At 43.2% G+C, this 27,688-nt stretch overlaps 1 protein-coding gene across 1 annotated transcript in view; it reads left to right on the plus strand.

Moving 5' to 3' along the window:
* Window positions 1-25,150, plus strand: part of LOC106586108 (nck-associated protein 5) — a 101,951-nt gene extending 76,801 nt beyond the window's left edge. The window contains exons 8-13 of the mRNA XM_014172977.3: window positions 1,560-1,733; window positions 1,891-4,814; window positions 5,411-5,528; window positions 10,671-10,752; window positions 22,059-22,451; window positions 25,091-25,150. Coding sequence (XP_014028452.3) covers window positions 1,560-1,733; window positions 1,891-4,814; window positions 5,411-5,528; window positions 10,671-10,752; window positions 22,059-22,451; window positions 25,091-25,107 — 3,708 coding nt within the window. The 3' untranslated portion in view covers window positions 25,108-25,150. The remainder of the gene's footprint in view (window positions 1-1,559; window positions 1,734-1,890; window positions 4,815-5,410; window positions 5,529-10,670; window positions 10,753-22,058; window positions 22,452-25,090) is intronic.
* Window positions 25,151-27,688: the final 2,538 nt, after the last annotated feature.

Consider the following 27,688-nt stretch of genomic DNA (forward strand, 5'->3'; position numbering starts at 1 on the left):
TGAAGGAAATGCAGCCAACAAGTACTCAGCATATGTGGAAACTCCTTCAAGACTGTTGGAAAAGCATTTCATGTGAAGCTGGTTGAGAAAATGCCAAGAGTTTGCAAAGCTGTCATCAAGGAAAAAAGGGTGGCTATTTAAAGAATTTTGATTTGTTTTTGGTTAGTACATGATTCCATATGTGTTATTTCATAGTTTTGATGTCTTCACTATTATTCTACAATGTAGAAAATAGTAAAAATAAAGAAAAACCCTTGAATGACTAGGTGTTCTAAAATTTTTGACCGGTAGTGTATGTGCGTGTGTTTGTGAGTATGGGCCTATGCGTGTGTAAGTAGATATGAGTACTGGAGTCTGTGTGTTTGAGGTGTCTATCTTTGTCTCTTACTACAGGAGATGACGTGATGGCTGTTCAACAGTCTGATTGCCTGGAGATATAAGTTGTTTTTCAGTCTCTTGGTACTGGGTTTGATGCACCTGTACTGTCTCTGTCTGCTAGATGGTTGCAGAGTGAACAGAACGGAACTCGGGTGGCTACGAGGTCCTTGATGATCTTCTTGGCCTCATCCATCAAGTGTGGTTGAGGGTTGGCCGAGTAGACCTACCGTTCTGGGAACAAACACATTCTCTCTTTGCTCACAGGCTATGTGTTTGAAAGTTAGATAAAGCATTTTCCTTTTGGGAAACGACGTCCCATGGTTCCAGCCAGAGAGAGAAGTTAAGAGAGGATGAATGAGGCTGAGTCATAGACCACTGCGTGATTATCGATCACTGTCCATCCTGTAGACTCACGCTAAACAACATATTACTCATCTGACATGTGTCATTTATTATGCATTAACTTTTGAGATATGATAGAATTCCAAAAACCCAAGGGTCTACAGGCTCAGTGAATTGTACATCTTTGTCTTGGCACTGAGACCACAGATTCTAAAGCGTTCAGAAACTGGGATACAATCCAATGTGCGTTATAGCAGAGGGCACTATAGAGTCGTCAATGCATCTTTCAACAGCATTTTCGCTGATGTCCACATAGATTACATTCATCAAAAATTCTGCACATGTCAGCTAAATGGGAAAATAGCTCTAAAAGTCTGTTATAGTGCCCTGTGCTGTAATGCACATTGGATTGAATCTCGGTCTTAGTTTCTGACTGTTGACCAACAATACATAATCAAGACAAAACAAAGAGTGTCTGCATGCACAGAGAAGACGAGTGAATGCCTGCATTGTAGAGTGAGATTTCTGTGACAAGTGGAGTGGAGAATGTCATACCTATCCTTAATTAGCCTTTGGATGGAAAGGGACAGTGATGTATTCAGTAGTTAATTTTTTTGTTAATCGTGAACTGCTTAACCTATTTGGTAAAACTATAGGAAAATGTTTTTAATTGCTCTGAAGATGGGCTTTCTACCAAAATCGTATCCAAATGAACCTTTATTTTCATTAAAGTCACTTCTCTCTGCTGACACTTCACTTCCATGTGTCTATCTTTTGAATTTCAGTGCGGGGACAATAAAGTTTGAACTGAATTTCTGAACACACTCCTTATTTTCCAGGAAGTCCAGCGGAATGGGAAGGCAAGTGTTCCTGCAGGGAGGTGGCCCAGCCTGCTTAGTCTAACCTCTCCACGCAGTAGCTGCAGTGGCAGTGAGGCCTCATTATCCAGCGCCTCTACTGAGTTCTCCAGTGGCTCACATACTTGGGCAGAAGGACGTCGCTCCTTCAAGCCGGTGAGTCTCCCAGTCTGAGCTCAAAGAAATTGCGTAAAGTGAAGTAATCTTTCATAAATTACTATGTAAGATGGATCCTCAACGTTCATCAAGAAATTCCATTGTCTTTATTTTTTGTTTTTGTTGACAACTAAAATGTCTTTCTCTTTTCTCACAGTCTGTGATAAGCCGGGAGAAGAGGATGAGCGCAGGGTCAATGTCCAGCAATCAGTCTGTCCCAGCAGAGCAGCCTGATCTAAATTGGAAGGAGGGACACATTCTGAAAGGCCTGAAGAGGCTCCAAATGCGCAGCCCAGCTCCCAAGGAGACATCTTCACTCACCTCCACGTCACATTTCAAGGACTGCATGACCTCCAATGAGGGCATATACTCTTTAGGGGTTAAGGGTGGGCCCCAGGGGGTAGTGCCTAAATTGCCATTGGCAAAGGGAAATTATTTTAAGCCAGGAGCAGGAGTCAGTACCTTAATCTCTGACTCAGACGATGCAGATGATGAATTGCCTCAATCACCAGCCAGGGAGTCCTGCGTCCAACCCATTAAAGAGGCTCTCCATCTGGAAGGAGAGCCTGCGTCTGAATTGGGAACGGCACAAGGGGAAAAGAGCACTACGGTCTACAACTCCCAAGAGGAGCCTGTAAGACTCGTAAGTCCCAGCAACTCCTTCTCACCTATCAAAGATGTCTTCTTGCTCGAGGGTCCCACACTGAAGCCTGGACTCAGCCCAACGGAGAGCCCTACCATTATGAGTGGACTTCAAAATAAAAACTGGATTGAAAAAGACAAGCTAGTTACAAGACATAGTTACAATTTGAGGCCAGAGAGCGTTAAACAGCCACAAAATAAAGTTACGGTCAAACATCTAGAGGCACGGGCTAGGGAAGTGAGCCTACCCATTCAGTATGCAGCAGCCAGAGCTCTGAGTTGGGTTAGTGAGGCCAGACAGCGCAGTGCTTCCATAGATACGAAGCAGTACAGAGAGCCGAACAGCCAGGGTGGAGTTGATACCAAGGACTACACCATTTTGGAGTCCCGGCAGAGGAAAACAAAGCCTAAGGCATGCGACTCAGCAAGGAAGGCCTTTATTCTCCGAAGCAAGAGTGCGGATGGAGGTCCAGACCAGGCCAAGCTACACCAGCCCCTACGTCAGAAACTTATCAAAGTCAATCAAAGGGCCAAGAACTGCTCGAACCCTCCTGGGCCCAGGGGCCCTCGCACAAAGATTAACCTCAGCAAGTCACCAGGTCCAGCTAAGGCATCAGTACAAATGGCTGAGAAAGGTGAGACTGCTAGTGGGGCAAAAACTTCAGAGCCCCTTGAGAATACAGTACATGGTTCCCCTTCTTCCTCCCCTCAGAAACTGGTCAAAGTGTTTGAGCCACCTGTGCTGAATGATTGCCCCAAGAGCACATCTAAAGTATCCCAACCAGTCTCCAAACTCCTGTCACGAAATGACTGTGGGGTAAAAGGCCCCAACTCGAACTATTCAGCTTGCTCTCCACTTAAACAGAGGCAGCAAGACCAGCACTCGGATTCCTCTCGCAATGATATCAGGTCCCCTTCACCTCCACTCCCACCAGGTCGGACCACCTCCCTACTGATTCGACCTGGTTATGGCTCCTTACCTCAGGCGCATAAGCCTGTGGTTATGCTCCAAACCTCTAGCACCGCAAAGGCAACTGCCCGTAGCACCAAACCTCCGTCAAGTCATCATTCATCTGTTTTACAAATGCAACCTCTAGCCCCCAACAAAATGCAAGACACTCGTCATATGGCTCCCAAAATCGGTGTTGAGGCAAAAAGGCCACCAAAATGGGTCCCTGCCAAAGTCTACCATCCTTTACCAACTTCGACCACTCTTCAAGAATCCAAGGAAACAGACACTTCCCAATCATCAATGAACAGGACTGTGGCCCAAGCCTCCCATCAGGAAAATAGTGTTCCCTTCGTGGTGCCAAATCAGGACAGCTTACCTGTGTCCCAGCAAGGCAATGGTGAGCCACAAAGTACAGAGCCCTTACCTCAGGCCTCAGCGTCTCTACTTTGCCATGACATAGTTAGTATCTCTCAACATTCCGTGACCAGGGCAGTAAATGCATCCCTTCCTGTTGGCTCCAAAACCAATGAGACAACCCCAAAGCTCGGCAACAACTTTGCAGTTATCACTGCTACAAAGGGAGTGCAGACTTTTGACACCTTCAACCAGGACACCTACAGACGTCCAATGATGCACTGTGTCAATGCAGCTGTAGCCAAGGCCAAAGCCAGGAGAAAGCTTGAGACCCACTGTAGCTCACTAGAGAAGGCTGCACTCCCACCTCCAGTGGCAGAGAATGGTGTAACTTTGGACTGGGGATTTGATGAAGAGAGCTGGCTATTCAAGCGCTCGGTCTCAGTCTCGACCCGACCTCCTCTCCACCCGGTTATGGGCATGAATGGAGCAAAGGCTCGCAGTCAAAGCTTCGGCGCACGCTATATGGACAGACCGAACATCAGCAGGTCCGGAAATGTCCGTAGTCACATCAAAACTAACTCCGGAAGCTGTTTGAATTCTCTTGGTGATGTATTCCGGGGTAGTATGAGTTGCTCCAATAGCTACAATTGTCCAAGGAACAAATCCCACATCAACAATTTCATGATTGAGGAAGGCTTGCCAATACCTCTGCATCTGGAGGCCTCCAGTGATCGATTTGGTCTCAAACACCAGAGAGTAAACTCATTTTCACATCTCCAGACTGAGAAACAGTCCCCTAGCACCTTCTATGAACGTATCCATGGGGAACCAGAGAGACAGTCAAACATCTCCACCATTGAGGAGAAGGTCATGATGGGAATCAAGGAGAATTTGCAGAAATCTCAGCAGAAGGAGAAGACAACTGAAACTAAGCAGAGATCCGGTTCACTGTCAAACTGGTTTGGATTCCGCAAGATCAAGCTCCCTGCTCCGATTGGTAAAAAAGGAGATTCTCCAAAAGGAAAGGAGGAGAAGAAGGAACCTAAGCTTGGATCTCTCTTGGGTGGGAAGCAGGCAAAGATCGACAAAAAGAAGGAGGGGAGGAAAAGTGAATGTCATCAAATGGATGGGTAAGGCTTTTATAATGTTTAGGTGGGGTAGCTGAGAAGTCATGTTCACCATTTTACTGCTGGGAAAATAACGTTTATGAGAGGCTTCAAGACAATGTAACATCTTATTCATTACAAAATAACCTTGGTTTAATGTAATGCATTGGTCATATTTACCACAAAGACCAAAATCTACTGTTACTTTTCACTTAAAGTAGATTTTGGATATTGTCTTCAGTAATGATTGAAATCACTTAAATCCAACATCAGTATCTCTGCTTAAAACTACTGAGGTCTATAATTTTGAGTCATACCTCATGTACACTGAACAATCACAACTTGACTGAACCGTCAAACAGACCTCTTCATATCTTTCCATGAGGTGATTTACTGCCGCAGATAGCCTAAGCCATTTCTATCAAGCGCTGTTAGAAACATGTATCACTCCACTAAGTCCAGAGACCAGTTCAGTCAGACATCTTTCAGACCCATATAGCACAGCAAGGTAGGCAGTGGCTTCACAGTATCATTTATTATCTGAAACACCCTGGGCATGTTGAGTCAGTATGAAAGACTCGCAGATTATAGTGGTAGTGTGAAAACCTGTTTTCTTTCAGCTCGGTTGGGAAAAGAGACTCCCAAGACACATTGCTCGTCTGCCTTTCGATGGCCTCCCTGGGAGCCCCAGGTAACAGCAACATACAAGGACAAACCGACATCTGTGGGGACACAAAGGTACATTCAATTATACACGACATAAGGAGAAGGATTGTGTTATCGGTTTAGGCTCCATTTTATGTCGATTTCAGTCAACACAGGGATTCAATTGAATTTGAAATTAGAATTGAGAAATTAGAATTAACCTTCTGGGAACTATTCCCATACAAATTCTATGTCCTTTCCAATTCCTGAATTGACTGGAAAATGTATTGACCATACCTCTACAATGTGTCCATTTCATGTCTAATGATTCAATTATGGGGTATGCATGCATAATGTCTCTGAAAGGCCAATTATAGAAAACAATATTTCTGTTTATGACAATTTGTGTCAACACCCCTTTGCATGGACCTCAAGTCAGATAAGTGAATTATACATTTAACAGTGCCAGTTAATTTCAACCTGTCAGTTTTTCTGGAAGACTTGTATTACTACCTCTTCCCTAGCTCTAGAAGACAGACTTTCTGAAAGGAAGTATTTCTGTATAATACCATAATCTGTACAGGAAGGAAGTGGAGCTAAGAAAGAAATACTGTATGATGATCAAAATTGACCTCGCAAGGTCCCATCTATTGGAAAAACAGAGATGTGAGATTAATACAAAGGGAAAAGGGGTGGGTGACAGAAAGAAAGAAAGAAAGAAAGAAAGAAAGAAAGAAAGAAAGAAAGAAAGAAAGAAAGAAAGAAAGAAAGAAAGAAAGAAAGAAAGAAAGAAAGAAAGAAAGAAAGAAAGAAAGAAAGGAAAATATGACAAGAATATAAAGGACCCAGGAATAAATGTGGCAGATCAGATGGATATGGATTAGGGTGAGAGACAAAAAAGACAAGAATGGAGAGAAGGTGAATAGAGAGATAAAATTGTAACAAAGACTTACAAATAAACAAACACCAAAGAAACATAGATAACCGGAACAAACCCTTCATATGTTTAGTATGGATCAGTGTAGGTTGCTGAGGGGAGGACGGCTCATAATAATCGCTGGAATGATGTGTTTGATGTATTTGATACCATTCCACCTATTCTGCTCCAGCCATTACCAGGAGCCCGTCCTCCCAAAAAAAGGTGCCAGCTGTCTACCTAATTAAATAAGAATGGCGCCGGAGGAGATGGCTACCGTTTTACGGGCTCCTAACCAATCGTGCTATTTTGTGTGTTTTTTCGCATTGTTTGTAACTTATTTTGTTCATAATGTTTCTGCCACCGTCTGTGATGACTGAAAAGAGCTTCTGGATATCAGAACAGCGATTGCTCACCTCAAACTGGACGAAGATTTTTTTCTTTAATGAGTCGGACGCGAAGGATTTACTACAGATACTGGACCAGGCCAAAATCCCTGTCATTCGCATTGAAGAAAAGACGATGATACAGGGGACGCAGGTCCAGGTGCCTTGTGAGAATTTGTCGGCGAGTGGGTAACCCGCCTCTACATTTACGTCTGATTGGCCAACGTTCAATCATTGGAGAACAAACTGGATGAGCGCCGTTCAAGACTATCTTACCAACGGGACATTAAAAACAAATATCTTAGTTTCACCGAGTCGTGGCTGAACGACAACATGGATAATATACAGTTGGCTGGTTTTTCCGTGCATCGGCAAGATAGAACAGCTGCCTCCGGTAAGACAAGGGGTGGCTGTCTGTGTCTATTTGTCAATAACAGCTGGTGCGCAAAATCAAATATTAAGGAAGTCTCAAGGTTTTGCTCGCCTGAGGTAGAGTATCTCATGATAAGCTGTAGACCACACTATTTACCAAGAGAGTTTTCGCCTATATTTTTCGTAGCTGTTTATTTACCACCACAAACTGATGCTGGCACTAAGACCACACTCAACGAGCTGTATAAAGCCATAAGCAAACAAGAAAATGCTCATCCAGATGCGATGCTCCTAATGGCCGGGGACTTTAATGCAGGGAAATGTAAATCTGTTTACCTCATTTCTACCATGTTACTAGTGCAACTAGACCACCTTTACTCCACACACAAAGCTCTCCCTCACCCTCCATTTGGCAAATGTGACCATAATTCTATCCTCCTGATTCCTGCTTACAAGCAAAAACTAAAGCAAGAAGTACCAGTGACTCGCTCAATACGAAAGTGGTCAGATGACACAGATGCTAAGCTACAGGACTGATTTGCTGGAACAGATTGGAATATGTCCAGGACTCATCCGATGGCATTGAGGAGTATACCACATCAGTCACCGGCTTCATCAATAAGTCGATGACATTGTCCCCACAGTGACCGTACGTACATACCTCAACCAGAAGCCATGGATTACAGGCAACATCCGCACTGAGCTAAAGGGTAGAGCTGCCGCTTTCAAGGAGCTGCCGCTTTTTAACCATCAAACAGGCAAAGTGTCAGTACAGGACTAAGCTTGAATCCCACTACACCGACTCCGACGCTCATCGGATGTGGCAGGGCTTGCAAACTATTACGGACTACAAAGGGAAGCCCAGCCGCAAGTTGCCAACTGACACAAGCCTACCAGACGAGCTAAATGACTTCTATGCTGATCCTCAACACGGGGGTCCCTTAGGGGTGCGTGCTTAGTGCCTTCCTCTACTCCCTGTTCACCCATGATTGCATGGCCAAGCATGACTCCAACACCATCATTAAGTTTGCCAACAACACAATGGTGGTAGGTTTGATCACCAACAACAATGAGACAGCCTATAGGAGGAGGTCAGAGACCTGGCAGTGTGATGCCAGGACACCAACCTATCCCTCAACGTGATCAAGACAAAGGAGATGATCGTGGACTACAGGAAAAGGAGGGCCGAGCACGCCCCCATTCTCATTGACGAGACTGTAGTGGAGCAGGTTGAGAGCTTCAAGTTCCTTGGTGTCCACATCACCAACAAACTAACATGGTGCAAACACACCAAGACAGTAAGGAAGAGTGCACTAAAACGCCTATTCCCCCTCAGGAGACTGAAAAGATTTGGCATGGGTCCTCAGATCCTCAAAAGGTTCTACAGCTGCCCCATCGAGAGCATCCTGACTGGTTGCATCACCGCCTGGTATGGCAACTGCTCGGCCTCTGACCTTAAGGCACTACAGAGGGTAATGCGTACTGCCCAGTACATCACTGGGGCCAAGCTTCCTGCCATCCAATACCTATATGCCATGCTTTGTCAGATGAAGGCCATAAAAATTGTCAAAGACTCCAGCCACCCTAGTCATACACTGTTCTCTCTGATACGGCACTGCAAACAGTACCGGAGCGCCAAGTCTAGGTCCAAAAGTCTTCGTAACAGCTTCTACCCCCAAGCCATAAGACTGCTGAATAGCTAATCAAATGGCTGTCCTGACTATTTGCATTGACCCATCACCCCCTTTTTTTACACTGCTGCTACTCACTGTTTATTATATATGCATAGTCACTTTACCCCTACCTACATGTACATATTACCTCAATAACCTCGACTAACCTGTACACCCACACTGACTCAGTACCGGTACCCCCTGTATATTGCCTCGTTATTGTTATTTAATTATTTAGTAAATATCTTTCTTAATTAACTCTTATTTTTCTTAAAACTGCATTGTTAGTTAAGGGCTTGTAAGTAAGCATTTCATGGTAAGGTGTGTTCAGCACATGTGACGAATAACATTTCATTTGATTTGATTTGCCCTCCTGTGGTATAGATCACTCCAACACGTTCACACATGATCACAAACATGGATGAGATACTGGAGATATTTAATATACACTTAAGACGAAATACAAACACATCATGTAAAGTGTTGGTCCCATGTTTCATGAGCTGAAAGAAAAGATCCCTGAAATTTTCCATACCCACAAAAATATTATTTCTCTCACCTTTTGTGCACAATTTTTTTTGCATCCCTGTTAGTGAGCATTTCTCCTTTGCCAAGATAATCCATTCACCTGAGAGGAATGGTGGAACAAGCTCCCTCACGACGCCAGGACAGCGGAGTCAATCACCACCTTCCGGAGACACCTGAAACCCCACCTCTTCAAGGAATACCTGGGATAGGATAAAGTAATCCTTCTAACCCCCCCCTTAAAAGATTTAGATGCACTATTGTAAAGTGGTTGTTCCACTGGATATTATAGGTGAATGCACCAATTTGTAAGTCGCTCTGGATAAGAGCGTCTGCTAAATGACTAAAATGTAAATGTAAAATGTAGGTGTGGCATATCATGTTTCAGTATGATAATGCACGGCCCCATGTCGCAAGGATGTGTACACAATTCCTCAAGCTGAAGATGTTCCAGTTCTTCCATGGCCTGCATACTCACCAGACATGTCACCCATTAAGCCTGTTTGGGATGCTCTGGATCAACGTGTACGAAAGAGTGTTCCAGTTCCTGCCAATATACAGCAATTGAAGAACACTGGGACAACATTCCATAGGCCACACTCAACAGCCTGATCAACTCTATGTGATGGAGATGTGTCGCACTGCATGAGGCAAAATAGATTAGGGCCTAATGAATTTATTTCAGTTGACTGGAACTCAGTAAAATCTTTGAAATTGTTGCATGTTGTGTTTATATTTTTGTTCAGTGTAGATACTGAGGAAAATCTATGGACTATTTCGATTTGTACAAACATTCACAAGCTGTCTTGATAATAGAGTGATCATTAGAATGAACATTGCTTTGAAGTATTTTCAGTGAAAGTCCATCATTGTCCTGATGTGATTCAGATACATATTATTTACCTGTTGCATGGATAAATGATCAGATATTCTTGACAGCTGAAATGGCAATTGAATTAGAGTTTGTTATAGTCCTATCAGAGATTTTCCCACCAAACTTAAGACCTACTCTGTTCAATTACATTACCAGGGGTGAAAGTAAGTCAAAACTGTCAAGTTGTCAACTGGCTAAATGGTCTTCTTGCTGGTTCAGAAACTTTTGTGAGATTGTGCTTTACAAAGAACTAAAATCATGTCTTAACATAGAGGATTGGGGACTCTTTCTGCCTTTTAAGGAATATATTCATACCACTTTATAATCATAGATTCAAACCATGATGATAGATTGCCACCACAAATTAAATATAAAACATGTAATCACAGGTACAGACAACTCATCTGTTGCTTTACAATTCACATATCCCAATTTAGTCCCCTATTCTGTACATGTATAACTATGTTTTCTTCTTGCTTCCACAAACAGACAAAGATACAGAGGATGAACCTCAGGACTGATAATGACAACAGAGTTGCTTTGAAGAGCCCCAGTGAAGATCACTTGATGGGTAAGGGAATTAAGAAAACTATTTGTATTGTACTTGATAGATGGGCCTCGTCGAAAATTGCTCCTACCCATAGCAACTTCATGTAGATTTTTAAGACTTGTGTAGGTGTTTTATGGCACAAGCTCCACTCTCCAATCCTATCCAGATCTACACAAGTGCACTCTCCATCAGTCAAGGACCATTTTACCCTCTGTTTTAACCCCAATGCAGTGATCTTCAAACCATAGAGATCCTATGAAATTAGTATTCTAATTACAAATTTTATGCCTCAAACCTAGTCCTGAATACATTTAAATTTTTCAACCTTTGAATTGCTCAAGCACTGGTAATGCTGGAAGATTTCCTTCCTAGCCCCCTGACCTCTTTTCTGTCATGTCATTTTAACCTATGAACCGAAGTGAACGGGATGGAATCGCAGTTGAAAGAGCAAGGTTGAGAGCAAACACTGTTTCCACTGTACGTGACACCCCCTCACTCAGAGTTAACGTTTCCTTTTATGATGCATTTAACTTCACAGAGAAATACTGAATCACAGTGTGTTCGGTCTTTCTCTCATTAAGGATTATTTAGATAGTGTCAAAGTGACAGCCAATCATGCTAAAATTAAGTGTTTCAACTCTGCGTGAGTCTAAGTAGTAATGCAACTTATCGAACTTAAAGGCAACTAGAAGCAACTTCCAAGTGAGTGGAGGTCTAAATGTCACTCAGTATATTTTAGCAATTTGTACATTTAAGGACAACATGCTGACGTATGGTAAAACATTTGGATATTTGAATCATTTACTTGTTAAATAGGTCTGCCAAAGCTATCTGTAAAATTAGCATTTTCAAAAATGCATTTAGACAAACAAAGGAAAACAATCCTTCACCTACACTGAACAAAAAAATAAACGCAACATGCAACAATTTCAAAGATTCTACTGAGTTACAGTTCATAAGGAAATGCGTCAATTGAATTAAATTCATTAAGCCATAATCTATTGATTTCACATGACTGGGAATACAGATATGCATCTGTTGGTCACAGATACCTTACAAAAAAGGTAGGGACGTGGATCAGAAAGCCAGTCAGTATCTGGTGTGACCACCATTTGGCTCTTGCAGCACGACACATCTCCTTCACATAGAGTTGCTCAGGCTGTTTATTGTGGCTTGTGTAATGTTGTCCCACTCCTCTTCAATGGCTGTGCAAAGTTGCTGGATAATGCACAGCCCCATGTCCCAAACATGCTCAATGGGTGGGTGACATGTCTGGTGAGTATGCAGGCCATGGAAGAACAGGGACATTTTCAGCTACCAGATATTGTGTACAGATCCTTGCGACATGGGGCCGTGCATTATCATGCTGAAACATGAGGTGATGGCGGCGGATGAATGGCACTACAATGGGCCTCAGGATCTCATCACGGTATCTCTGTGCATTCAAATTAAAATGGAATGCAATTGTGTTCGTTGTCCATAGCTTATGCCTGCCCATACCATAACCCCACTGCCACCATGGGGCCCTCTGTTCACAATGATGACATCAGCAAACCACTCGCCCACACAACGCCATACACGCGGTCTGCCATCTGCCCTACGCAGTTGAAACCGGGATTAATCCGTGAAGAGCACACTTCTCCAGCGTGCCAGTGGCCATCAAAGGTTAGCATTTGCCTACTGAAGTCGGTTACGACGCCAAACTGCAATCAGGTCAAGACCCTGGTGAGGACAATGCGTACGCAGGTGAGCTTCCCTGAGACGGTTTCTGACAGTTTGTGAAGAAATGTTTCCGTTGTGCAAACCCACAGTTTTATGAGCTTTCCGGGTGGCTGGTCTCAGGTGATCCAACAGGTGAAGAAGGTGGATGTGGAGGTCCTGGGCTGGCGTGGTTACACGTGGTCTGCAGTTGTGAGACCAGTTGGACATTCTGCCAAATTTTCTAAAACGAGGTTGGAGGTGGCTTATTTTAGAGAAATTAACATTACATTTTCTGGTAGACATTCCTGCAATCAGCATGCCAATTGCACACTCACTCAAAACTTGAGACATCTGTGGCATTTTGTTGTGTGACAAAACTGCACATTTTGAAGTGGCTTTTGATTGTCCCCATCACAAGGTGCACCTGTGTAGCGATCATGCTGTTTAATCAGCTTCTTGATATGCCACACCTGTCAGGTGGATGGAATATCTTGGCAAAAGAGAAATGCTCACTGACAGGATGTAAGCAAATTTGAGGCCAAAATTTGAGAGAAAATGTGAAAATTTCGGGGATATTTTATTTCAGCTCATGAAACATCGGACCAATTGCGTTTTGCGTTTATATTTTTTGTTCTGTGTAAAAACATGTGTAAAGTAACAATTGTTTGGAGTGGAGGATTGGTTCGGTGATTTTCCCTTTCAAAATCTTCTTTAAAGGTCCTGTGTGAACAATTTGATTGTCTATCCTGCAGCCCTGTTACATTCACCTGTCAAGTGATCTCCCTCAACCATTTGAAAACCTTGAAATAAGTTCAATAGACATGAATAAGTAACACAATTTCCAGTGAATCAAAAATGAGCAGATGGTTAACCTTCTACCATTGGTCTCACCCCTAATGAAGCCTTCACATAGGGCAGGGGTCCTTAAACTTTTCCAGTCTGGGACGCAAATGACAAATTCAGTGTTTTCCTGGGACCCAAGCTCATAAAAACATGCCACCTTTTGGGGGCCCTAATCGAGATTTGGTTAGGAGGTCCCCCCCACCTCGCAGGCAAAACATTTCAGTGGCCCCCTCTTGATGTTGGAGAGAAAATGTAAGTATTAAAGTTAATTTCCTGTAATTCTACACATTTTGCCATGGGGCGTAGAGAAAAGGTCCAATGCAGCCGTTTTTTTTATCTCATTATCAAATCCTTTCTGGGAAACTACACTGCTCAAAAAAATAAAGGGAACACTTAAACAACACAATGTAACTCCAAGTCAATCACACTTCTGTGAAATCAAACTGCCCACTTAGGAAGCAACACTGATTGACAATAAATGTCACATGCTGTTATGCAAATAGGGACAACAGGTGGAAATTATAGGCAATTGGCAAGACACCCCCAATAAAGGAGTGGTTCTGCAGGTGGTGACCACAGACCACTTCTCAGTTCCTATGCTTCCTGGCTGATGTTTTGGTCACTTTTGAATGCTGGCGGTGCTTTCACTCTAGTGGTAGCATGAGACAGAGTCTACAACCCACACAAGTGGCTCAGGTAGTGCAGCTCATCCAGGATGGCACATCAATGCGAGCTGTGGCAAGAAGGTTTGCGGTGTCTGTCAGCGTAGTGTCCAGAGCATGGAGGCGCTACCAGGAGACAGGCCAGTACATCAGGAGACGTGGAGGAGGCCGTAGGAGGGCAACAACCCAGCAGCAGGACTGCTACCTCCGCCTTTGTGCAAGGAGGGCACGCCGAGCCCGCTGACCTCCAGCAGGCCACAAATGTGCATGTGTCTGCTCAAACGGTCAGAAACAGACTCCATGAGGGTGGTATGAGGGCCCGACGTCCACAGGTGGGGGTTGTGCTTACAGCCCAACACCGTGCAGGACGTTTGACATTTGCCAGAGAACACCAAGATTGGCAAATTCGCCACTGGCGCCCTGTGCTCTTCACAGATGAAAGCAGATTCACACTGAGCACGTGACAGACGTGACAGAGCCTGGAGACACCGTGGAGAACGTTCTGCTGCCTGCAACATCCTCCAGCATGACCGGTTTGGCGGTGGGTCAGTCATGTTGTGGGGTGGCATTTCTTTGGGGGGCCGCACAGCCCTCCATGTGCTCGCCAGAGGTAGCCTGACTGCCATTAGGTACCGAGATGAGATCCTCAGACCCCTTGTGAGACCATATGCTGGTGCGGTTGGCCCAGGGTTCCTCCTAATGCAAGACAATGCTAGACCTCATGTGGCTGGAGTGTGTCAGCAGTTCCTGCAAGAGGAAGACATTGATGCTATGGACTGGCCCGCCCGTTCCCCAGACCTGAATCCAATTGAGCACATCTGGGACATCATGTCTCGCTCCATCCACCAACGCCACGTTGCACCACAGACTGTCCAGGAGTTGGCGGATGCTTTAGTCCAGGTCTGGGAGGAGATCCCTCAGGAGACCATCCGCCACCTCATCAGGAGCATGCCCAGGCGTTGTAGGGAGGTCATACAGGCACGTGGAGGCCACACACACTACTGAGCTCTGACTTGTTTTAAGGACATTACATCAAAGTTGGATCAGCCTGTAGTGTGGTTTTCCACTTTAATTTTGAGTGTGACTCCAAATCCAGACCTGCATGGGTTGATAAATTGGATTTCCATTGATTATTTTGGTGTGATTTTGTTGTCAGCACATTCAACTATGTAAAGAAAAAAGTATTTAACAAGATTATTTATTTCATTCAGATCTAGGATGTGTTGTTTAAGTGATCCCTTTATTTTTTTTAGCAGTATATTAAGTACCTTACAGTGATTGTTTTCAATTAAAATGATCAAAAAGAAACAAAAATAGCTTTTAAACAAAGAGAAATTTCTCAAGCAAGAATTTTGCTATGATTTTCTGGGAGTTGTTTGGGTGGGGAGGGAAAAACAGAAAATGTGCAGTTATTGGCAGAGAGGTTTGGAAGTCTTATTTTTCTATTAATTAATTTACCACATGGAATTTTGACTTCTATAACCGAACGTTTAGTACTCACAATACTCTATACCAAAATGATCCCATATATGCCACGGCAAAAAAAGGCGAATTAGCTAAGTCACAGAATGACACTTACCGCTTGGCACACACTGGTTGAATCAACATTGTTTCCACGTCATTTCAATGAAATTACATTGAACCAATTGACGTCTATCCCCAGTGGGTTGATACAGACAGATAAACTCAATCATTGGACGTTTTTTGAATTCAAACATTACATTTCACATTTGATGTAAACATTTTTCAGAGACAGCCATGTATGCATTAATGAATCAATTATACAATCATGCAATTCATTTGACTTTGTTTTTGCCAATCTAACTACATATCAACGCAGCGGGTATAGTGCACATCTTCTTTTATTATTAATAAAGTGAACACTTAAACGAAAACAACAACCCGACAATCAACAGTTCTGCAAGGTACACAGACTATACAGAAAGCAACCACCCACAAAAACACAGGAAAAACAGGCTGCCTAAGTATGGCTTCCAATCAGAGACAACGAAAGACGCCTGCCTCTGATTGGAAGCCATACTTGGCCACACATAGAAAAAGAAAACTAGAACATATCCCCTGGAAACAAACAAACCCCAAAACACACAGAAACAACACCCCCTGCCATGCCCTGACCATACTACAATGACAAATGACCCTTTTACTGGTCAGGACGTGACCCTACTGATCAAGAACATTTGCATAGAAGTAGCAATCTCTTCTTTTATAAAAGGGTGCGTCTCTTTAACCCAGTAATGACGTCATTCATGACCAGGCACATGCCCACACAGTTGAGTTGAGTTCGGTGAGGGTCTGGGGAGAAGATGTGACACAGACAAAAGGGGAAAGTATCTTTGGATGGGAGGGAGAGACGATTAAGTGAATTAATACAGTTTTTGGTGACAATAAGCTTTGAAATCAGCATATTTTACATTATGGTTCGTATATTATTATTATTATAATAATATTGGCACCCTACTGACAGACACTGGATGACAGCTGATATCAAGAACATGATGACTCCTCGTCAAAATGAATATGGCATGTAAAGAATTCAACTCTTTCCAGATTGTACAGGAACAAAGTTCAGGAAGCCATCTGTCATGCAAAACAGACATTTTAGTCAAACCAGATTTCTCATCTTAAAAAAGAAAACCCACACACTTGTTAGCCTCCTGGACTGTTTATACAAGCGATCAGACATCCCATCCACCATAACCACCCTCATCACCATTGACTTCTCCAAGGCCTTTGACAAAATTGACTACACCATAACCATTGAACACCTAATCTAACTGGATGTCAGACCTGCCCTCACAGCATAGCTCTGCAGTTTTGTGACCGGCCGCAAAAAAACAGATACGCTACCAAGACAGCCTCTCAGGCTGGCAGGAGCTGATGGCGTGGCTCGAGGAACTCTTCTTGGCCCTCTCATCTTCCTTGCGGTCATAGAAAGTGCAGCCCAGGATTTCGACAATAGGTGGAAATATGTTTACAATCTAACTCTGGTCCACATGTGTACAACAGGAAACATCAGCACACCATAGCAGGCCCTGAACAACTTCAACTGTCAAATGCAAAGTGACCTTCACAAGAAAATCACCTGTCCCGTGCCCTCTGGATCGAGGGCCAGCATCTCAAAGTATTTGATAGTATGAAGATTTTAGTGGTAATGGTACAGAAGGACTTACAATGGGGTGAGCAGGTTGCTACTATGGTAACCAAGAGCAACAGTAAACCTTTTCTCCTTCGCTACTTTAATAGGTTCCATGTGCCACAGGAAGACCTGATGACCATTTGCACCGGCTACACCGGCCCACCACAGAGAATACTGCTCCTGCTTGGCACAGCTCTGTGTTTCGATGTCTTGCAGGAGACAGAACGCGTCTCCTTCCTGAGCGTTATGTTGGCTGCATGGTCCCATGGTGTTTATACTTGCGTACTATTGTTTGTACAGATAAACGTGGTACCTTCAGGCATTTGAAAATTGCTCCCAACGATGAACAAGACTTGTGGAGGCCTACAATAATTTTTCTGGGGTCTTGGCTGATTTCTTTAGATTTTCCCATGATGTCAAGCAAAGAGGCACTGAGTTTGACGGTAGGCCTTGAAATACATCTACAGGTACACCTCCAAATGACTGAAATGATGTCAATTAGCCTATCAGAAGCTTCTAAAGCCATGACATCATTTTCTTGAATATTCCAGGCTGTTTAAACGCACAGTAAACTTAGTGTATGTAAACTTCAGACCCACTGGAATTGTGATACAGTGAATTATAAGTAAAATAATCTGTCTGTAAACAATTGTTGGAAAAATTACTTGTGTCATGCACAAAGTAGATGTCCTAACCGACTTGCCAAAACTATAGTTTGTTAACAAGAAATATTGTGGAGTGGTTGAAAAACGAGTTTTAATGATTCCAACCAAAGTGTATGTACCCCATAATGACAAAGCAAAAACAAGTTGTTGTTTTTTACTCTAAATTGAGCTCAGGTGCATCCTGTTTCAATTGATCATCCTTGAGATGTTTCTACAACTTTATTGGAGTCCACCTGTGGTAAATTCAATTGACTGGACATGATTTGGAAAGGCACACACCTGTCTATAAAAGGTCCCACACTTGACACTGCATGTCTGAGCAAAAACCAAGCCATGAGGTCGTAGGAATTGTCCGTAGAGCTCTGAGACAGGATTGTGTCGAGACACAGATTTGGGGAATGGTACCAAAAAATGTATGCAGCATTGAAGGTCCACAAGAACACAGTGGCCTCCATCATTCTTAAATGGAAGACGTTTCCTAGAGCTGGCCAGACGGCCAATCTGAGCAATCGGGGGAGAAGGGCCTTGGTCAGGGAGGTGACCAAGAACCTGATGGTCCCACTGACAGAGCTCCAGAGTTCCTCCATGGAGATGGGAGAAACTTCCAGAAGGACAACCATCTCTGTAGCACTACACCAATCAGGCCATCATTGTAGAGTGGCCTGACGGAAGCCACTCCTCAGTTATAGGTACATGACAGCCCGCTTGGAGTTTGCCAAAAGGCATTTAAAGGACTCTCAGACCATAATGAACAAGATTCTCTGGTCTGATGAAACCAAGATTGAACTCCTTGGTCTGAATGCCAAACGTCACGTCTGGAGGAAACCTGGCACCATCCCTACGGTGAAGCATGATGGTGGCAGCATCATGCTGTGGGGATGTTTTTCAGCAGTAGGGACTGGGAGATTAGTCAGGATCGAGGGAAAGATGAACGGAGCAAAGTACAGAGAGATCCTTGATGAAAACCTGCTCCAGAGCGCTCAGGACCTCAGACTGGGGCGAAGGTTCACCTTCCATCAGGACAACGACCCTAAGCACACAGCCAAGACAGCGCAGGAGTGGCTTCGTGTCAAGTCTCTGAATGTCCTTGAGTGGCCAAGCTAGAGCCCGGACTTGAACCCGATCGAACATCTCTGGAGAGACCTGAAAATAGCTGTGCTGCGACGCTCCCCATCCAACCTGACAGAGAATAAGAGGATCTGCACAAAAGAATGGGAGATACTCCCCAAATACAGGTGTGCCAAGCTTGTAGCATCATACCCAAGAAGACTTGAGGCTGTAATCGCTGCCAAAAGTGCTTCAACAAAGTACTGAGCAAAGGGTCTGAATACTTATGTAAATAGGATATTTCATTTTTACATTTTTTGTACATTTGCTAAAAAATCTTGAAACCTGTTTTTGCTTGGTGCTGTATTGTGTGTAGATTGATGAGAGAGAAAAAAAACAATTTAATACATTTTAGATTAAGGTTGTAATGTAACAAAATATGGAAAAAGTCAAGGGGTCTGAATACTTGTATATAGCTTATAAAAAGGAAGAGATGCTTAGGCCTAACCGCAGAGAGGTAGTGATATGCCGGTGGCATGCTACGACACCGGCATGTATTTCTTTATGTCAGATGGCTACTGCGTCTGCTATACAGATATAAACGTACAGAAGGAGGGTAATTCATTATTTTTCAATCTGAATATTTTGTATAAAGATAAGCATTATATTGTTATATTATAAGGGTAACTCTGGTGGACCTTAAACAGTCTTCTTGACCTTTAATTCAACTGTCAGAGTCAGTTGGAGTGCTGGGCGCACTGCCTTCATATCATAGGCCTGCAGTAGCTAAAGCTTAATAATAGCCACACCATACCAAACCTTCACAAATGTTTCTAAACTTTGTTAGGGTGATATCAAAAGTAAGTCAAGCCATTGTTTATAGGGAAAATACGATCAGAAGAGCTAATGTAAACCAGGGAAAAAACGCACTATCCTCCCCTGTGCCCCCCCAAAACCCACACAACCCTCCCAAAAGCAAAAAAAGTTTGACAACCCTCCCCTATTTTGGACCACCCCTCCTCCAGTAAATTTTGATCTGTCCTTTAACCTGTAGTGTGAAAAATATAATTTATATTGCTATGTGGTTTAATCACCAGTGACATTTCTATATTCCGCCAACTAAGCAATTGTGTCTCATTTATCTTGTCTCCTCTGAATTAATAAATAGTCTTATAAAGATCTTTGGTCTTTACCAAAGTGATTTTCTAACTTTTCTGGCCAAGCACCCTATCAACCCCTAGCAAACCTTGAAACCTGTGTGTTAAAATCTGCCTATAAATTTGACAAAAACTGTTGATTATGTAGATGATTTTTTATGTATTCAACCACCAAGCCACATTGATGCAAAGTTGATAAATCTAATAAAGTTTATTGGTCGTGTACACAGTTTAGCAGCTGTTAGACTAATACTTTGAACTATGCTGCTGTGCATTGAACTTATTTATCATGCTTGAATATGGATGAACTGTAAACATCATGCCATGAATACTACTTTATTCCTTCTCATCAATATTTACACACGAGGACACCCGAAGGACTTCTGTGTGACTTTAAGATATTGAATATACAGTTGACCTTTAAAGAGTTTAGATGTTCATACTGTTCCATTTGTGCATCTTCGGTTGTTTGTAGCCACTGAAGTTTGTAGGTGTTAGCTTATTAGTCCTTGTTCAGTGTCTTTTCATTCTTTCAGGCAAATTGAAAGGAGATCAGACAAGGACAGGATCCTAAGCTAGTGCCAAGGGCTTTTTGAGGGCAATCAATGGTCAACCTCTCTGGTGCTGCCTTCCCATGCAAGGAAGTGTCACAGAGGTCCTTGTTAAGTTTTTCCTTCAAAAATACTAATCAATAACGTCTGCGATCTGTATCGTGCTCTTGCCTTTATTAGTTAATCCTATTAGTTGCTCCTGTTTGTGTGACAGGAAAGTAAGAGCTACTTCCATCGTTGTTGTTATTTATTTCGAGAGCTGTTTGTCACAGGTTTGTCACAATTTGAAACTGACCCCCTGAATCGTCTAAGTTTATTCTTGATGTATAATTAAAACACATACTGAATGAAAGCACCCAATTATCAGTGAAGTTGTCAGTTAGCAGCCCACCTGTTTCTCTGGATTGCTGAAGAGGAGCCAGTATTTTATTTTCTGTTGCTAAAGAAGTCTACTGGCTATTAGGTAGACAATCATGCCAGCATGACAAGGAGACAGGGACTTTGATGGTTTGATGTCAATATATCTTGTTCTGAGCTGTGTTTGTCTGTGCCAGGAGGTGCATGTGAAAGAATGCAGTGTGAGAATGCAAAATGACAGTTGTCTTTATTGTTTTTTAATTATTTTATACATTAAATATTCAAACATTGTGTTGCCCAGCATACTATATGAAGTGTTCAGTTGTATTACAGTTGAAATAGATACGTATTCAATATTGCTTGAACAGTAATTCATTAGCAATCGCTTTGTCACCAACTGTACAATATCATAAATGCACTTCATTTGACACACTGCCACTAAATCACAATCTCAATTGGTCTCAAAAGTGCCACATTTTCCCTAAGCTTTATCTACCACGATTCCTCTCTGTTTAGGTGAAGCCCATTCTCTCTGGTGGCAACCATGGTATCATGCGCTAATTAGCGAGGAATCATTAGCCAGCATCACAGTTAAATGTAATTGGATTGTACGTAACTACCATCCATCTGGCTTGGCTCTTAGAGAGGACCTTTGCCGAGTGTCGTAGAACGAAAAAAACAGACCATCTGTTGCATTAATGCACTGAAATTACCACAAGGCGGCCTGGGTGACAGCCAGTCGCAGCTGGTTAAGACTCCCTCATGCACAACATAATGTGGCCGAGATAGGACAGGGGACAAGGAGAAAACAGACAATCAAACCAGGCTGGAGAGAAAATAATTCATTAAAATTGATCATGTTGAGGATAATGTTGCATTTCATGTTGTGGGGGCATATTTCCAATGCTATTATAAACCCATTAATTCATAGATTTTGATGTTATACTAGTCATAACATGAGGTAGTTATCATTATTCGGAGGGCATAAATAACACAAGACAATGATTTTTGCAGTGTGATTGTATCTCGTTTTTTATTTGATGCAATACAGCAGGCCTATGCTTGACTCTTGATGATACATACTTAACCAATTATATGAAAAAATGCCATTCTGTTTAGATTTTCCCTTTTGTTATGTGTAACTCCTGCATCTCCAAGCCCCATCATGTTTTTTCCTTGTGCCTCAGGCTCCGGCTGCAAGATGCGAACCTTGGACAGCGGCATTGGAACGTTCCCCCTCCTCGATTCCTCCTCCTTCTTCTCCTCCATCCTCCACCTCCTTCCCAAGTCCACATCGGCCCAACACTCCCTCAGCCCTACCAGTGCTCCCAGTTCCTCTAGTGAGGAGGTGTCACCCTCCCCATTACCCCGGTGGAGAGTACCGTCTGGCTCAAAAGACCATCCCTACAGCCAACCAGGCCTGGACAACTCCTCATTATCCGACACCATTGTGACCCTTGTCCAATCAGTGCCTTATCCCACTGTGGCCTTCCTTCAGCCTGTCCAATCCCTGTCTGAGCCCCTTGTGACCTGTGCCAGTGTGTGTGATACCCAGAGCAAGCTGCCCAGACTAGCCTCAGGTAAAGTCAAAAGACCACTAGTCCAGAGATACGTCTGTCTGGTCATCGGGAACTCAGTCGCGGTCTCAACTTACTGTTAAGAGTTAAGGAGAAAACACATCGCACCAATTGATGGTCTGCAATTTGTTCGCTGTTCCTTCGCTTTTTGAACCCGCTGGTGGGAGACTGACAGCTGTAATTTCTCTATGTTTTTTTTTTCATTTAGAATCGGTTTGCACTCAGTTGTAGCTTTTTTACATTTAGAATCGGTTTGCAAATTACAACCAGCACTCTGTTCAGAGGTGCTAAGTATAAACGCTTGACAATCCTACCGGTGTGTCCGTCTTTAGAATGGTAGAATACAAAGGTGGCAATTTTTAAATTTGGTAGTGCATCAGCAGTTTTCCTCTTCTTACGTCAGTCACTGACAGTCACTCAATTAGCCCCATTGCAAAATGTGTAGAATTTCAGAAAATGTGCTTTAAAACTGCATCATTTTCTTTACACCCCTTGGCAAAATAGGTGGAATTGCAGGAACATTTTCTCTCCACTGCCAAAAAGGGGGCCTCTAAAAATATTTTCCAGTGAGGTAAATACAGTCCTGGAAGTGACAGTGATCAGACCTTGTTATTACTACAACTAAAGCCAGCATTAAGGCAGAGGATCACATTTTACGTGAGCAGAGAGAAGAGGCTTGCCCATATTAGTATGCGAATGATAGCCCCAGTTTAGACTCTGCTAAAGAGACACTCTCAATTAGCCTGTCATGAGAGGAGATTTGGTGGTGATTGAAAATCATATCTCACTAGCTAGGTTTCCATCCAATTGGTGACAGATTTTCATAAAAGGCTGTGAGTGATGACGGAATGCAAATAGAAATAGCTTTTGAAGTATAATTACCATGTACCAAATAAAAAGTCCAAGTTAAATGGGTTTTCATCGAATTTTCAACTCTACTGATGGTTTTCTCACTCAAAAATGTTGCTTTATATAGCGAGTGTGCCCACTCTGGTATTGGCACATGCACTCTAGCCAACAGCTCAGATACAGTGTGGTTAGGCCTATAGCCTACATTTTTTTTCTTCTTCTAGGCAAGTCAGTTAAGAACAAATTCTTATTTACAATGAGAGCCTAGGAACAGTGGGTTAACTGCCTTGTTCAGGGGCAGAACGGTAGATTTTTACCTTGTCAGCTCGGGGATTCGATCTAGCATCCTTTCAGTTACTGGCCCAATGCTCTAACCACTAGGATAGCTGCCGCCCCAAGATGATGAGATTATTGATGAGATTATTATGAGAATACTATGAGATTATTATGAGATTATTATGGACAAAAGAGCTAAATTATTTTTATTTGTCTAACGGCAGCCAACCATTGATGATCCTGTCACTAGAATCAGACTCAATATTTACAGGAAAGGAGCATTAAGATCACTGTGCTATTTCACCACAATGTGAAGTTCATAAATTAATTTAATCTGTAGCCTAATAAACTGCATGATTTCCCAAGTCTCCAAGTTTACTTTGATATGATGGTTATTATAACAATATTTGGACATAAAAGTGTTTCCACCAACATTTCTCGCATAACTTATTAGACCTGTTTTTTATCTGATATGTACTTAACGCTGATAAAAAAAGTTGGATGGAAACCTGGTTATAGTGATGCACAGAGAGTTTTTGGTTGGCAAGAGAAAAACAGAAAAAATGGCCAATGTTAAGTGATGCCCAGATAATGCCTTAGGATGGGACAATAACAATAACTTCTGTTAATTACCGAACACCAGATTCAGTGAAAAAAGGCTCTGTGCTCTAGATGTTTTCTATTACAACTGTAACGTTCTCCTGTTACTGTTTGCAAAGCAATAGAACAATCCCTTCGTAACATATTTTCTGGATGAGGTTCACTTTGTATGGGATGACACTCAGCAGTATCATGGAAACAACATCCTTTTTGAAAGCAATATGTACGGGAAAAAACATGTTGTTCTCTAACAACTAGAGAGGAGGTGCTGCCGAAAAATGAGTAACTACTGGGAATGGATGAAATATTATTGTATGTTTAATAAAATATGACTTTTTATACATGGAGAGAGTGTTGCACCCTTGCAGATATTGTTACCCTGAGGGTGTAAGAGCAAATCAACTTGACACTGCTGTTATATTGCTGTCTTAGAATACTTAGAATGTGTTAGAATGTAATGACCAGGGCCTCCCTAGTGGCGCAGTGGTCTAAAGCACTGCATCGCAGTGCTTGGGGCGTCACTACAGACCTGGGTTCGATCTCAGGCTGTGTCACAACCAGCCGTAACCGTGAGTCCCATAGGGCAGCGCACAATTGGCCCAGCCTTGTCTGGGTTAGGGGGAGGGTTTGGCCAGGGAAGCTTTACTTGGCACATCGTGCCTGCAGGCTGATGCTGGTTGTCAGTTGAACAGCGTTTCCTGCCACACATTGGTGCAGCTGGCTTCCAGGTTAAGCGGGCGGGTGTTATGTTTGGCGGGTCATGTTTCGGAGGACGCATGACGCGACTTTCGCCTCTCCTGAGCCCGTTGGGGAGTTGCAGCGATGAGACAAGATTTAAAAAGGGGGTAAAATACTAAAAATAAATGTAATGACCATACAACTTGAACAAAACCGTGCTCTCTCTCTTCTTTTTTCAGCAGTTAGAATGACATGATCGTGAAAGACTGACGAGGACAACTGCTAAGAAACCATCAGCAGTGAGTTGTTTTTAAAACATTATTATTTGTTTTATTGGTAGGTGGAATGGAACCAATGATATTGAGCCATTTCAAATCAAAGACAAGCCCTGCCAACATAGAGCGCAGACAAGACTCCAGTTTGCTGTTAGAACCGTTAGCCGTTTTATATCCAATTAATTGATTATAGCAACCAAGGAATGGTTCTGTAGTTGTCCACATATTCTAGGTCAGAACCATCAAGAGTCGTGATGCCAGTCAGGCGGGAGGGTGCGGGCAGCAATCGGTTGAAGAGCATGCATTTAGTTTTACTAGCATTTAAAAGTGGTTGGAGGCCATGGAAGGAGTGTTGTATGGCGTTGAAGCTCGTCAGGAGGTTTGTTAGCACAGTGTCCAAGAAGGGACAGATGTACAGTATACAGAACGGTGTAGTCTGCGTAGAGCTGGATCAGAGAATCACCAGCAGCAAGAGCGACATCATTGATATATACAGAGAAAAGAGTTGGCCCGAGAATTGAGCCCTGTGGCACCCCCATAGAGACTGCCAGAGGTCCGGACAACAGGCCCTCCGATTTGACACACTGAACTCTATCTGAGAAGTAGTTGATAAACCAGGCGAGGCAGTCATTTGAGAAGCCAAGGCTATTGAGTCTGTCGATAAAAATGTGATGATTGACAGAGTCGAAAGCCTTGGCCAGGTCAATGAAGACGGCTGCACAGTACTGTCTTTTATCGATGGCGGTTATGATATTGTTTAGGACCTTGAGGGTGGCTGAGGTGCACCCATGACCAGCTCGAAAACCAGATTGCATAGTGGAGAATGTACGGTGGGATTTGAAATGGTCGGTGATCTGTTTATTAATTTGGCTTTCGAAGAGTTTAGAAAGGCAGGGCAGGATGGATATAGGTCTATAACAGATTGGGTATAAGGTGTCTCCCCTTTGAAGAGGGGGATGACCGTGGCAGCTTTCCAATCTTTGGGGATCTCAGATGATAAGAAAGGTTGAATAGGTTAGTAATAGGGGTTGCAACAATTTTAGAAAGAGACGGTCCAGATTGTCTAGCCCAGCTGATTTGTAGGGATCCAGATTTTGTAGCTCTTTCAGAACATCAGCTATCTGGATTTGGGTGAGGGAAAAGTGGGGTGGGGTGGGGGGACAAGTTGCTGCAGGGGGTGCTGAGGTGTTGGTAGGGGTGGCCAGGTGGAAAGCATGGCCAGCCGTGGAAAATGCTTATTGAAATGATCGATTATCGTAGATTTATCAGTGTTGACAGTGTTTCCTATCCTCAGTGCAGTGGGAAGCTGGGAGGAGGTGCTCTTATTCTCCATGGACTTTGCAGTGTCCCAAAACTTTTTGGAATTAGTGCTGCAGGAAGCAAATTTCTGTTTGAAAAAGCTAGCGTTAGCTTTCCTAACTGACTGAGTATATTGGTTCCTGACTTCCCTGAAGAGTTGCATATCGTGGGGGCTATTCGATGCTAATGCAGAACACCACAAGATGTTTTTGTGCTGGTCAAGGGCAGTCATGTCTGGGGTGAACCAAGGGCTATATCTGTTCTTAGTTCCACATTTTTTGAATGGGGCATGCTTATTTAAGATGGAGAGTAAAGCACTTTTGAAGAGCAATCAGGCATCCTCTACTGACGGGATGAGGTCAATATCCTTCCAGGATACCTGGGCCAGGTCGGTTAGAAAGGCCTGTTTGCTGACGTGTTTTAGGGAGCGTTTGACAGTGATGAGGTGTGACCGTTTGACCGCGGACCCATTAGGCACGCAGGCAATGAGGCAGTGATCGCTGAGATCCTGGTTGAAGACAGCAGAGGTGTATTTAGAGAGCAAGTTGGTCAGGATAATATCTAAGAGGGTGCCCATGGTTACGGATTTTAGGTTGTACCTGGTTGGTTCCTTGATAATTTGTGTGAGATTGAAGGCATCTAGCTTAGATTGTAGGATGGCCGGGGTGTTACGCACGTCCCGGTTTAGGTCACTTAACAGTACGAACTCTGAAGATAGATGGGGGCGATCAATTCACATATGGTGTCCAGAGCACAGCTGGGGGCTGAAGGGGGTCTATAACAAGCGGCAACGGCGAGAGACTTGTTTCTGGAAAGGTGGATTTTTAAAAGAAGAAGCTCAAATTGTTTGGGCACAGACCTGGATAGTATGACAGAACTCTGCAGGCTATCCCGCTTTGGCAGTTTTATCTTGTCGGAAAATGCTATAGTTAGGGATGGAAATTTCAGGATTTTTGGTGGCCTTCCTAAGCCAGGATTCAGACACGGCTAGGACATCCGGGTTGGCAGAGTGTGCTAAAGCAGTGAATAAAACAAACTTTGGGAGGAGGCTTCTAATGTTAACATGCATGAAACCAATGCTTTTACAGTTACATGTGGGACAATGTGCTCTGAAGCCATTCGCAAGCCATGCATAAAAGGCCTGCTGAAGTGTGTGAGTCATGGTTGATAATGGTAGTGTCTTCCTACGGCTACCCCCCTTACTACCATGATGAGCAGCCATTTTGACTGCAACATTCTAACAGTCTAATAAATGCATTTCAT

The sequence above is a fragment of the Salmo salar genome, chromosome 25 (assembly GCF_965601325.2).
Source record: "Salmo salar chromosome 25, fSalSal1, whole genome shotgun sequence".
Taxonomy (NCBI): Eukaryota; Metazoa; Chordata; class Actinopteri; order Salmoniformes; family Salmonidae; genus Salmo; species Salmo salar.